This window comes from Bos javanicus, chromosome 8 (assembly GCF_032452875.1).
Source record: "Bos javanicus breed banteng chromosome 8, ARS-OSU_banteng_1.0, whole genome shotgun sequence".
Lineage (NCBI taxonomy): Eukaryota > Metazoa > Chordata > Mammalia > Artiodactyla > Bovidae > Bos > Bos javanicus.
The window spans coordinates 10,836,960-10,850,379 of record NC_083875.1 but is presented as its reverse complement, the minus strand read 5'-3'; the positions used below and the strand labels follow the sequence as shown (position 1 = coordinate 10,850,379).

Sequence of the window (13,420 nt, the reverse complement as noted above, 5' to 3'; positions counted from 1 at the left end):
ACTTTTATATAATTGATGGCTCATTACTAGATTAGTATTTAAAGTCTTATGCGAATCCTGGAGGAGGGCATGGCAACCCACTCCAGTATTCTTGCCTGGAGAATCCCCATGGACAGAGGAGCCTGGTGGGCTACAGTCCATGGGGTTGAAAAGAGTCAGACACGACTGAGCAACTAAGCACAGCACAGGGCGGATCCGACTTAAAATGGACATTCAAGGAATTCCCTGGTGGTCCAGTGGTTAGGATTCTACACTTTCACTACCGAGAGCAGGAGTTCAATCCCTGGTCAGGGAACTAAGATCCCAAGTCACAATCCACAAGGTGGCCAAAAAATAAAAAAAATAAGATGGACATTCATTTCATTTTTCTGAGTTTATATGGAATGAAATCAATTTTTGCTGGAAGAGGTCTTGTTTAACACCACTGGTAATAAAGAATACATGATAATAAAAAAGCAGTTTCAGGGGATAAAATTTAGGCATGAATGCTAGTAACTATATATATAAATAAACATCATTAATTTTGAAAAGTACAATATATTGACCAATTAACAAAATAGATAATAATGAACACTGATGACTTTTCTGTTAAGTAAACAAAAAATTTGTTCCCTTTACTCAAAGCCTTTTGAGACTTTTTAAAATCGCAAATGTTGAAAAAATTTTAAATGCTTTTGTTTGCATATATTGAAATGACCATATATCTTTTCTCTTTTATTCTGTGAATTACATGGACTGATTTTTGAATATTATGCCAACCTTACTCTCTTTGGATACATCCCACTTGGTCATCATACATTATTCTTTTTTTTATATATTACTGGGTTTAATTTGCCAATTTTTTCTTTGATAGAAAAACTGAAATTTACTATAACAAAGTACTCCCTAAAGAAATTAAATACTAAGCAACAATTTGTCAATTTTCTTATATCAGAACTATTCATTATTTTAAAATATGTGTGTGTTAGTTGCTCAGTCATGTCGGACTCTTTATAATCCTATGGACTGTAGCCCACCAGGCTCCTCCAACCATGGAGATTCTCCAGGCAAGAATACTGGAATGGGTTGCCATTCTCTTCTCCAGGGGATCTTCCCGACCCAGGGCTCAAACCTGCACCTCCTGCATTGCAGGTGGATTCCTTACTATCTGAGCCACCAGGGAAGTGCATAAATAGTTTCTGGAAAAAGAGTTATTGTTGAAGACCAAGTATTAAAATCAGTATTACATACAATACTCAAAACCTTTTTTCTTTCTTTTTTTATTTTTATTTTTTTAAATTTTATTTTTAAACTTTACAATATTATACTGGTTTTGCCAAATATCGAAATGAATCCACCACAGGTATACATGTGTTCCCCATCCTGAACCCTCCTCCCTCCTCCCTCCCCATTCAAAACCTTTTTTCATTCTACAACCTGGTTAATCACTTTTCTCTCCTCTGCCCCAGAACAGCCCAAGCTTCAGCTATGAAGCCTTTCCCTGCCTATGAGTGACTTTGAATGAGAGTTAAGGAAAGCCTTGTGATAAAAGGAGTCATAACTATTATAATTTTTAAAATAACTCCTCTACCACTGCACTGAAAATTTTTCTTTTTAAAAGAAATTCTCATGAAGAACAGCCATCATTGAAATCAGAAAGGCTGCTTTTATCATTGTAATTATAACAGTATTAATTATGCAGTTTATTACTATATTAAATGTAGAGGGTTTCTACTTCAAGTAAACACAATAACAGGAAACGTAAATGAGCATATTAAGAACCAACTATTCGTATTTCAAAAGGATTCTTCAATTCAAAAAGGACTCACTGCAGCTTTTCTATAAAAAAAAATCCCTGTGGTTTTAAAAATAATTAAAAAATTTTAATTTACACATAATTTTCAGGAACTCTTCTATTATACAAAACGATGCACAACTCTGCATGTATATAGATCATGCCATAAAGAAAAAGCTCATAAAAATTTCCCATAAGTTATCTAATTAACTGTGACTATAAGAATGAACATAAACATTGGTTATAATGCATAGAAACCCATTAGAAAAATGTATGCTCATATTATTTACTGTTTATGATTCTATGTAAGGACTTTACATTGCTAGTTTCTAAAGTAAAAAGAATTTTAATATGCCCATTATGCCCTTTCCTAATTACTAATTTATTGCAAAACTTTTCTTTATAAGTGATAGAAACATAAACTTCAGTTTGCCTGGTAGAATCACAGAAAACTTGAATTGGTTAAGTAAAATTTGATGACCCATAGGTAATAAATACTGCACATTACCCACAGAATGTGCAGATTTGTGTCAGAATTGTGTTCTGTAGGCATTAGAGACACAGAAATCCAGGAATCCAGAGAGAATGAGGAGCTCCAAGTCCTAACCTAGGTGGAACTGTGGTTTGTGTCAGATGACTTTCAACTAACATGGATATCTTGAAAAGAGCTGTTGAGTTCTTAGAACAAGGGAATTTTGTAGTCATGGTATATTTCTTTTGAACCAAAGGCCTTCCCCAACTTAGTTCCAGAATTCCTAAGTAGCTGATGTTAGTAATTCTGTTGCTTCTTTTCCCAAATTTACCTTGGGCTTGGTAACATGGAGTTCTTTGACCATTTGAATATAATGCTTCTTCCATACACCCTGCTCATAGGGGGTTGGGGAGAAATTGATGTACCAGTTAAACCGTAAACATTTTAGCATCCAGAGCTGATCCAGTTCAGTCAAGTTCTTCCAATGCCAGCTCACCTGGAAAAACAATGTGAAAAAACTATTCAGTTTATATGTCCACTTTCTCTAGGTTTTGAGCTGTCACCCTGGTACTGAGAGAACTTTTTTTTTTTTCTGGAGTGGGTTGCCGTGACCTCCTCCAGGGGGATCTTCCTGACCCAGGGATCGAACCCACTTCTCTGTGTTTCCTGCATTGCAGGCGGGTTCTTTACCGCTGAGCCACTGGGGAAGCCCATGAATGAATCAGAGCAAACATAATTTTAACTAGATAAACCAGGCCTGGAATTCACAACTAGTTTCTTTTTGGTCCTTTTCCTCCAAATCACAGCTAAGTTACCTCCTACCTGAAGTGCTTCCTAACCAGGCAGGAGGATTTTTTTTTTTAATTTTTATTTATTTATTTTAATAGGAGGATAATTACTTTGCAACATTATGATGGTTTTGCCATACAGTGGCATAGGTATACATGTGTCCCCTCTACCTGAACACCACTTCCACCTCCCTCCCCATCCCATCCCTCCAGCTTCTCACAGAGCACTGTACCGCTTTTTCTTTTTTTTAAATGTTAATTCAGACAGAATCCAAGTCAACTAACATTTATCGAGCACCTATTAACCATCCTCGTCACAACCTGAAGGGCAGTATAATTAATATTGTCCTCTTGCAAATGGGGAAACTAAGCTTCAGATAAGACTCTGGAACTTTCTAAAGATCTCTGGAAGTCTGCATATGAAAGTTATATGAAGGCTACAGAAACTCCGGTTGGTGCATTGCTTATTTTGTTCATGATATTCTTCTGTTTTCCCTCCATTCTTATGATTTAACTAAATATAAATTTTATAAAGGGAACACGATGACTAATACTATATTGGTGTGTCCTAAATAGCCTTTAAGATTCAATAGAGCATTAAGTATTTATCCTGGGGACTTCCCTGGTGGTCTAGTGGCTAAGATTCTATGCTTTCAGTGCAGGGGGCCAGGGTTTGATCCCTGGTTAGGGAACTGGATCCCACGTGCTGCAACTGACACCTGTTGCAGCCAAATAAATAATTTTTTTTAAAGTATTCAGTACATTCCATTTTCATAGCATTATGGTCAATCCTATACATCCAGCAAACAGTGGAGGTGACCCTATTATGTGTAGTCGTGTTTAAAATAATTTATTCCAGGTTTTAAATAAGTCTTAGTAGAAACTAGAGTCAAGTCCATATATAAAGTTGAGACTAGGCATTCCATGTCTCTTATCAGGAATTGCAGAGATGATAGCTAATCTTCACATTCATTTCATCCTTGGAAACTGGCCTCTTTTTCAAGGTTAACTCAATAATAAATAATGTTTCAGGGCCCCCAAAAGGAGCAGAACATTCTGTAATGGAACTTGCTACCCATCCATCTGTTTATCTGTCTCTCTTCCTCCCTCCTTCCATCCATTGTGTATGGAGTTCTGATTATATCCAGGATTATTTTATGGGCTGAAGATAAGACATGTAGGGGAGAGGGAAGCAGAAGCGGGCACAATCAGGAGAAATAGTAGGTTCAGGATCTAGATGGAGGAAAAGGCTTAGAGGATCTGATACAACACTGCAGGCAGAAACGGAGATCACAACCACTTTATGCAACCCAGAATGAAACTGCACTGCCCTTAATCCTCATATGGGTAGTTAATTCAATCAAGATGTGGAGTTTGGGAGGGAGGGGATGGGGAGAAAGTTTTTCTTAATTCTCACCCTTTTTCTCTTTTGACTTAGATCTGGTTTAGACCTGGGTAGTTAAGTTGGGGTTTCCCCTCTGCACTGGAGGTAGATAAGTTTTTGCTTTGTTTTTGATTTTTGCTGCTTTTTTTTTGTTTAAAACTAAACAGGAATGAGGAAAATTGAGGGTAGGTAAGAGCTTTCAAAATTGTAAGACAACCCCCACCACATTTTTTAACAGCTCAAAGCTCATCTTGGTGCAATGACTTTATTGTTTACTTTGAATCTAGCTAAAGAACAATTGCCTCACAGTCAGTTCTGGAATAAAATACGACGCTGAAATCTACCACGATTGACATATGGTACACATAGATGATAAGACTAGCTATTTCGTATCACATCTCCCTGGAATGACAACATTCTCATTGTGAAAAACATGGAAAATTCTGAGAAACCTGAAGAAAAACAATACCAAGAACCCTGTCAATCAGAGATGACCAAACATTATTAACAAGCTGGTAGAGTTATTTTCCTTTCTGTTTTTCAGGTATATATGAAAGCAAAATTGGGAAACTGCATGCAATTTAAAATCATGCTTTCTTCATTTTACACATAATAAGCATCTCTGTTCTTCCAAAACATGTTTTCTAATGACTGCCTAATAATTCATTATATGGCTGAATGATACTCTATTACTGGGCATTTAAAACACTATGCTTTTATTTTTTAAACAAATTGTTTCATTTTTAGAATAAGTAATATGTGTACATCAATACTAAATACAAAGATACCAAGGGGCACATGGTAAAAAAAAAAAAGTAAAAAAAAAAAACCTCTCTCATCCTTGTCATCTAGCCACTCATTTCCCTCCTGAATGCAACCATTGTGACTGGCTTCTTGTGTGCCATTCCAGAAGGTTAACAAAAATGGGTACATTCTTTTCTTCTTTCCAAAATGGTAGGACAATTCTGCACCTTTGTTTTTTTATTGATGATATATTGCGGAGATGGTTGCAACCAGTCTGCTATTAGCAGACATTTCCATTGTTTCCAACCTTTTGCTACTACAAACAATGATGCAGTATTCTTATACAGACATAAATTTTGCATGTGTTGAAGTATAGACATCTGACAAATTCCAAGAAGTGGAACTACTGGCCAAAGGTAATCTAATTTTTTTTAATTAAAAATTTTTTTAAAGTTTTTAGCCATGTCTCATGGCATGCTGGAGAAGGCAATGGCAACCCACTCCAGTACTCTTGCCTGGAAAATCCCATGGACGGAGGAGCCTGGAAGGCCGCAGTCCACGGGGTCGCTGGGAGTCGGACACGACTGAGTGACTTCACTTTCACTTTGCACTTTCATGCATTGGAGAAAGAAATGGCAACCCACTCCAGTATTCTTGCCTAGAGAATCCCAGGGACGGGGGAGCCTGGTGGGCTGCCGTCTATGGGGTCGCACAGAGTCGGACACGACTGAAGTGACTTAGCAGCAGCAGCAGCAGCAGCATGGTATGCAGGATCTCAGTTCCCCAACTAGGGATCAAACTCACATCCTTGGTAGTGAAAGCACAGAGTTCTAACCGGGGGTTGCCAGGGAATGTCCAGGAATCTTTATTTAAAAATTGAACACTACCAAATTGCTCTCCTTGGTGTTTGCATCAATTTATCTGCCAACAACATATGAAGGTGCTTGTTTCCCCACACCCCCAACAATATAAAATATGATCACTAAAAAAGAAACTAAAAGAAGAAACAAAGAAACTCAATCCATCTGAGTCACAAAAGATGTCATGAAAACGAAGCTAAGCCTTTTACCTATTTTAGAAAGATCTGCTTTTCTCTCTGTGAACTATTTGTCCACTTCCTTTGCTCATTTTTCTGCCAGGCTTTGATTTCTTTTTCTTCTTAATGTAGATTTATAGTCGTTGTTTAAAAAATAAGAAAATTACCCCTTTGCTGGCAATATGTTTTTTCCCCTGTTTATCTTAATTTTTTTTGGGGGGGGGCACACTGCAGCAGCTTGTGGGTTCTTAGTTTCCCGAACAGGGGTTGAACCTGAGCCCTCATCAGTGAAAGCACTGAGTCCTAACCACTACCAGGGAATTCCCTCCTGTCTACTGTTTCTATTTATTGACAGTTTTCTTCTCTATGGGGAAAATTTTAATTTTTATAATCACAACTTAAAATCTTGCTTTCTTTATTTAAAAGCATATATAATATATATACAAAATATATAAAATAAATAAAGCAAGATTTTAAGTTATACATTTTCTTTTGAGGCTCTGAATATTATAGATCACTCACAAAGCCTTCCTTCCTTGCTGCTGCTGCTGCTGCTAAGTCACTTCAGTCGTGTCTGACTCTGTGCGACCCCATAGATGGCAGCCCACCAGGCTCCCCTGTCCCTGGGATTCTCCACGCAAGTGGGTTGCCATTTCCTTCTCCAATGCATGAAAGTGAAAAGTGAAAGTGAAGTCGCTCAGTCGTGTCCAACTCTTCATGACCCCATGAACTGCAACCTACCAGGCTCCTTCTTCCATGGGATTTTCCAGGCAAGAGTACTGGAGTGCGGTGCCATTGCCTTCTCCGTGTATTTATCACATTAGCATCTTATTTCCCGCTTTTCTATTTGTGAATGGCCTGCACTCTACACTTCAAGGTTTTACTATGGTCCTCTGCTGTGCAACATAAAATTATTCTGCTGATGGACCATTATATACATGTGTATACAGTTCCCCAACCGGCTAATACTGTTTTATGGACACTTACTGATGGCTTACTTTTTCTCCCCTTTGAGCACTAAATGCACAACCAGACACAAAGCGATGGGGCCAATTCAAACTGCACAAACTAAACATAGTGAGCGTCTTGTCAGTGCTCGGTTTTGTATACATGCTTTCTTTTTTTCCCTCAAGGTTCAGTGTTTTCTAGGCTGTCTTTACAAAACACCCAACACTGCTTCTTCATCTGTACCTGTGCACAACGACAAAGGCTTCGAGGGTCCAGGAAAGAAAAGATATGTAAAGATAACACCCTTGGCAGCTTGGTAGTAAAATCCAGAGCTTCTGCTGGAATTTTCTCCTGAAGCTTTCGACAGCAGAACTTTTGCTGTGACAGGGAGCAGCGTTCTAACAGGCTTGTCAGGATTCTTCTCCTCTGAGTGTCTGTCCATTTGTCAAACTGGAAAAAAAAAAAAAGCAAAGCAGAACAACAACAAAAAAAAGCTCCAGGTTTAGTCTGACACCAGAGAGAGAGAAAGAACTGCATAGAAAGTTTAGTAACTTATTCCTAATGAACTGCATGCATTTCTTTCCCCAACGAGTACACCCCACGTTTTGCCACCTACCTGTTCTTTCTCACATTTGTGTGTGTGAGCCCAAGCAAGGCCGGTGTGGACACAGATGTACACCTGACCTCAAAAGTTGGAATTACAGAAAAATTTGGGAGCTGGTCATAGTCATAAACCGAGAATATATATAGACTTGTAAAATATAGATCTTCTTTAACTTCTGATGGGGCTATATCCCAATTAATCCATCACAAATTGAATATATCATAAATTAAAAACGCATGTAATACACTTAATCTACCAAACATCCTAGCTTAGCCCAGTCTACCTTAATGTGCTCAGAACACTTACATGAACCCTGATGCTTGTTGCTGTTGTTTAGTCACCCAGTCATGTCCAATTCTTTTGCAACCCTATGAACTGTTGACCACCAGGCTCCTCTGTCCATGGGATTCTCGAGGCAAGAATACTGGAGTGGGTTGCCATGCCCTCCTCCATGCGATCTTCCTGACCCAGGGATCAAACCTAAGTCTCCTGCATTGACAGGGGTATTCTTTATCACTGAGACACCAGGAAAGCCCTCACATGAACCTACAGTTGGGCAAAATCATCTACGACAAAGCCTATTTTAGAATAAAGTGTTGACTAGTTCATGTAATTTATTGACTACTACACCTGGAGAAGGGAATGGCAACCCACTCCAGTATTCTTGCCTGGAGAGTTCCATGGACAGAGGAGCCTGGTGGGCTACAGTCCATGGGGTTGCACAGAGTTGGACACGACTGACACAACTTAGCATGTACACAAGCACAACGAATGTGAAGCCAGAATGGCTGTCTGGGTACTGATGGTTTTAAGTGTATTTGGCCTGTACTCTTGTGACCGAGTGGCTGACTGGGAGCTGTGGCTCACTGGCTGCCCAGCACCATAAATGAGTTTCCTACTGCACATGGCTAGCCACCCCTCCCAAAAAAACCCAAATACAAAATTTTAAATATGGTGTCTACTGAACGTCTATCACTTCTGCATCACTGTAAAGCCAAAAAGTTGCTAAGCCAAAGCATCTTAAGCCAGTACAACCTTAAGAGAAGACACCTGGGCAGTCAGTCTCCCCCCACAGTTTCTATATCAGCTCATTAGTGATTAAAACTCCAGGACCAGAAACAAACCTTTGTGTTCACAATTAGAGATAAGGCAATACGAGCAAATATCTCTGAGAAGGGGGAGTATATAGGGTTAAAGTCCTGTGTGTGTGTGTGTGTGTGTTCTCAGTCACTCACTCTTGTCTGAGTCTTTGCTGAGCCCGCTACGGTCCTCTGTCCATGGAATTTTCCAGGCAAGAATACTGGGATGGGGTGCCATTTCCTATTCCAAGGGATCTTCCCAATCCAGGGATCGAATCTGCGTCTTCTGGGTCTCCTGCATTTGCAGGCGGATTCTTTACCACTAGCACCACCTGGGAAGCCCCAGTTAAAGTCCTACTAATATGAAAATGATTGATATGATTGGAGAGGAAAAGTCGATAGCAGGACCTGGAAAAAAAAGAGTGCCAGAGACAGGAAGTACATGCCAAAGCAATCTGGGGCATCCCAAACAAATGCTTGGGTTACTTCACAATTTTCCCCAATGATGACCCCAAGCCAGTCCCAAGATCAGTGACTGATCAAAGATGAGAACGTGAGAGCTGGCCAAAATCAAAAGAAAGGTTCTTATGTGAACAGCTAGCAGCTGAAGGAGCTGTTATCAGAGTCTAAATCTCTGTTTTTCTTCTTTAGTCCACTAGAGAAGAGAAAACAGGGAAGTCTGGGGCTACTTGTATTTTATATGTTATTGCCTTTCACTGATAGATATTTGCTAGTTATTATAAAGTAATCAGAATTTTATAATACTTTAGTTGTAATTATAAAATACATTGACCACCTAAAAAGGCATATAAAGTAAAAATGTATTTTTGACACACCTTATGACAAGTCAGCTTCTTTATAATCATAGGATCTATTTTTTTTAATTAGTTGGAGTACCTCTTGATTAAAACCATTCACTGTGGGACTTCCTTGGTAGTCCAGTGGTTAAGAATCCGCCAGTGCAGGGGACATGGGTTCCATCCCTGGTCTGGGATGATTCCATGTGCTGCAGGGCAACTAAGCCTGAGAGTCACAACTGCTGAGCCCACATGCCACGGCGACTGAAGCCCAAGCATCCTAGAGCCTGTGCTCTGCAACGAGAGAAGCCACTGCAGTAGGAAGACTGCATCCTGCAAGTAGGGAGGAGTGGTCCCATGCTCACAACAACTAGACAAAGCCCGCACACAGCAACGAAGACCCAGCTCAGCCATAAACAAATAAATAAAAACAACCTGCCTTCCAACGCAAGGGACTAGGGTTGATACCTGCTCAGGGAACTAAGAGCCCACATGCCACAACTAGAGAAAGCCTGTGTTCTGCAACAAAGACCCAGAGCAGCCAAACCAAAGATTTTTAAATAAAACAAAAACTATTCACTGTTACCAGATCTATTCAGTGCTCATGAATCTCACTTTGGACACTATCATTCAAGAGGGAGGGGGGACTCTAAAATGAATAAAAAAAAAATCAGAAACCTTAACTTACAAATAAATGAATAAAATGTATTCATGTATGAATGTTCCCAGATTTCCTCTCGGCCTGTTTCTGCACAGTCCAACTAACATATTTCCAACTAACATAAAATGAGACGTCTTTCCTTTGGGGATGGGTTATTAGAGTGATAGAGAAGCCAGACCAGAGTGGTAAGGGCCAGGGGAAGGACCAGCCCACGATGCTGCGGTGATCTCTAAAACAAGGAGCCAGTGGGGGCACATGGAGACAGGAGGGCTGCAGGGTTTTGGCTTGAAGGCAGTTTGTGGCGGTTTAGACTGTAACTGCCTTTCCGGCAGTTATACAGCGTGAGAGAACTGGGGAATGAAGAAAGGGGATCTGGTAAGTATTGTTATGAGCTCTGAATTGGATCCCCTGTGACTTTTCTTTGAGAGACAACATGAAAATTGGTATTCATCTTTAAAATTACTTTGGGTGGTGCTACGTGCTACTCTGTAGAAACTGAGCTACATGGGGACCCAGGATGATTAAGGTTACGAAAAAAATTTTATGGGATATAATTAGCACTACAGTAAATCAGAAATAACCCCAAATGCCTCACAATAGTGGATCAGCTCAGCAACATGATAAGAGAAAATATGGCATTAAGCATGCATGGGGGCTTTGGGAATGAGGCCATTCAGAGTCTCACTAAGAACCTCTTAATTTCTTCATTTATACATTGAGAATAATTATATCTAAATTTAGAGTTACTGGGAAGATTAAATAAATGAAAATATGTATAAAATTCCTAATATTATAAACAGTGGTACCCAACCTTTTTGGCACCAGGGACCAGTTTCATAGAAGAGAATTTTTCCACAGACTGGGGGAACAGGCAGAGAGGGATGGCTTCAGGGTGATTCAAGAGCATTACATTTTGTTGTAGTTCAGTCGCTCAGTCACGTCCAACTCTTTGCAACTCCATGGGCTGCAGCATGCCAGACTTCCCAGTCCTTCGCCATCTCCTGGAGCTGGCTCAAACTCATGTCCTGAGTCAGTGATGTTTTCCTATCATCTGGTCCTCTATTGTCCCCTTCTCCTCCTGCCTTCAATCTTTCCCAGCAACTAAGTCAGTTCTTCGCATCAGGTGGCCAAAGTATTGGAGTTTCAGCTTCAGCATCAGTTCTTCCAATGAATATTCAGGACTGACTTCCTTTAGGATTGACTGGTTTGATTTCCTTGCAGTCCAAGGGACTCTCAAGAGTCTTCTCCAACACCACAGTTCAAAAGCATCAATACTTCATTACTCAGCCTTCTTTATGGTTCAACTCTCACATCCATACATGACTACTGGAAAAACCATAGCATTACATTTATTGTGCACTTTATTTCTAATGCAATGCCACTGCTGATCTGATGGGAGGTACCAACGGGTCTGTGGCCCAGAGGTTGGGGACCCCTGTTATAAAATATCATAGTGATGTTAAAAATACTAAGCATGAGGGGTAAATCATTAATATGCAAATAATTAAATTGCAAAGCATAAAGTTACCATGTTTGTACATTAACAAGGACAGGAAGCACATTTGGGAGGACTGAGTTCAGCTCAATTATTTTCATGGGTGCCCACAAGAAGAGAACAGGCTCAGATTGAAGAACAGTGATTTAGAATGAATATAAAAGAGCATTAGGATTATAAAGTGCTGAAGAAATCTATAAAAGAAAACATTCAAACCTTTTCCTCTAGAGATTAAAAAGATAATTACATTGGTTTCTCATTTATTTCCCTGATTATAACAGTCAAAGATAATTTATATTTGGCTTTGATAGGTGTTCTTGCCTTGGGGGTTTCTCCTTTCTAATTGTGTTTATTTAGTCTAATAGAAAACGAATTTGCATTCCTTGAACTTCTACCAGTTGAAGGTGGGTAGATGACTGAGAAGAATGCTTAACGGCTGGGGAAAATCCCCTTGGAATTTAAAAGGTGCTGGGAATAATCCAAAAAGTAGATAATCCATGGAAGAATTAACTGTACATGAATTTGGTAATCGCCCAGTATCTTTCTCTTTTTTAAAAAAATTTCTAAATTGAAGCATTGTTAATTTACAATGTTTCAGGTATATAGCATAGTGATTCAGATATATATATGCACACACACACACACATATATTGTTTTAGATTCTTTTCCACTGTAGGATATTATAAGATATTGGATATAGTTCCTTGTGCTATACAGTAGGTTCCTGGTTTTGTTTTTTTTTTTATCTGTTTTATCTATAGTAGTATATATATCTATTATATATAAAATAGATTAAAAAAAAAATCCCATGGACGGAAGAGCCTGGTAGCTGCAGTCTATGGGGTCGCTCAGAGTCGGACACGACTGAGCAACTTCACTTTCACTTTTCACTTTCATGCATTGGAGAAGGAAATGGCAATGCACTCCAGTATTCTTGCCTGGAGAATCCCAGGGACGGGGGAGCCTGGTAGGCTGCCGTCTGTGGGGTTGCACAGAGTCGGACACGACTAAAGTGACTTAGCATAGCATATATATCTATCCCACATCTCTTGCTTCAGCTCTTCAAGAAAAAAGAGCCAAAACATCATAGCCAGGGATCTAACGTGTGAGACAAGGGAGCAGCTAGGACCATTTTCTTATCCTGGTACCATGTATGATACCTCATTTTATAGTTAGTTCCTTTTTAATATTAATATCATATATAATTAATATATGACATTATGCTGTATTATTTTATGCTATACTATCTTATATGGCCATCACTGGTGACTCAATGGAAAAGAATACGCCTGCCAAGCAGGAGAAAGGGGGTCAATCCCTGGGTCAGGAAGATCCCTTGAAGAAGGAAATGGCACGGGTTCCAGTATCCTTGCCTGGGAAATGACATGGACAGAGGAGCCTGGTGGCCTTACAGTCCACAGGGTCTTAGTGACTAGACAGCAACAATACTATCTTATATCATATCATAATTATATTTTATAGTTACTTTTAATGCCGTTGTATAGGGATTTCTTGACAATAGGATTGTGAAAATCCCATTTTCAGAGTAGTTGTTACAAGGATTCTTGCTGCACTTTGAAGATGTGAGGACCATTGCTAGGGCATTAGTACCACTCATCTCACACCAAGGGAAGGAAA

At 39.4% G+C, this 13,420-nt stretch overlaps 1 protein-coding gene across 4 annotated transcripts in view; it reads right to left on the bottom strand.

Annotated features, from left to right (window-relative positions):
- The window catches only part of FBXO16 (F-box protein 16), a 63,852-nt gene that overhangs the window by 29,082 nt on the left and 21,350 nt on the right, over window positions 1–13,420 (bottom strand). For all 4 annotated transcript variants that reach the window (XR_009737933.1, XR_009737934.1, XM_061425051.1 and 1 more), the window contains exons 4-5: window positions 7,390–7,596; window positions 2,578–2,742 (exon numbers count right to left, since the gene is read on the bottom strand). Coding sequence is in view for 2 of the 4 variants with exons in the window: in XM_061425051.1 (XP_061281035.1) it covers window positions 2,578–2,742; window positions 7,390–7,596 (372 nt within the window). In the remaining 2 variants the exon portion in view is untranslated. The remainder of the gene's footprint in view (window positions 1–2,577; window positions 2,743–7,389; window positions 7,597–13,420) is intronic.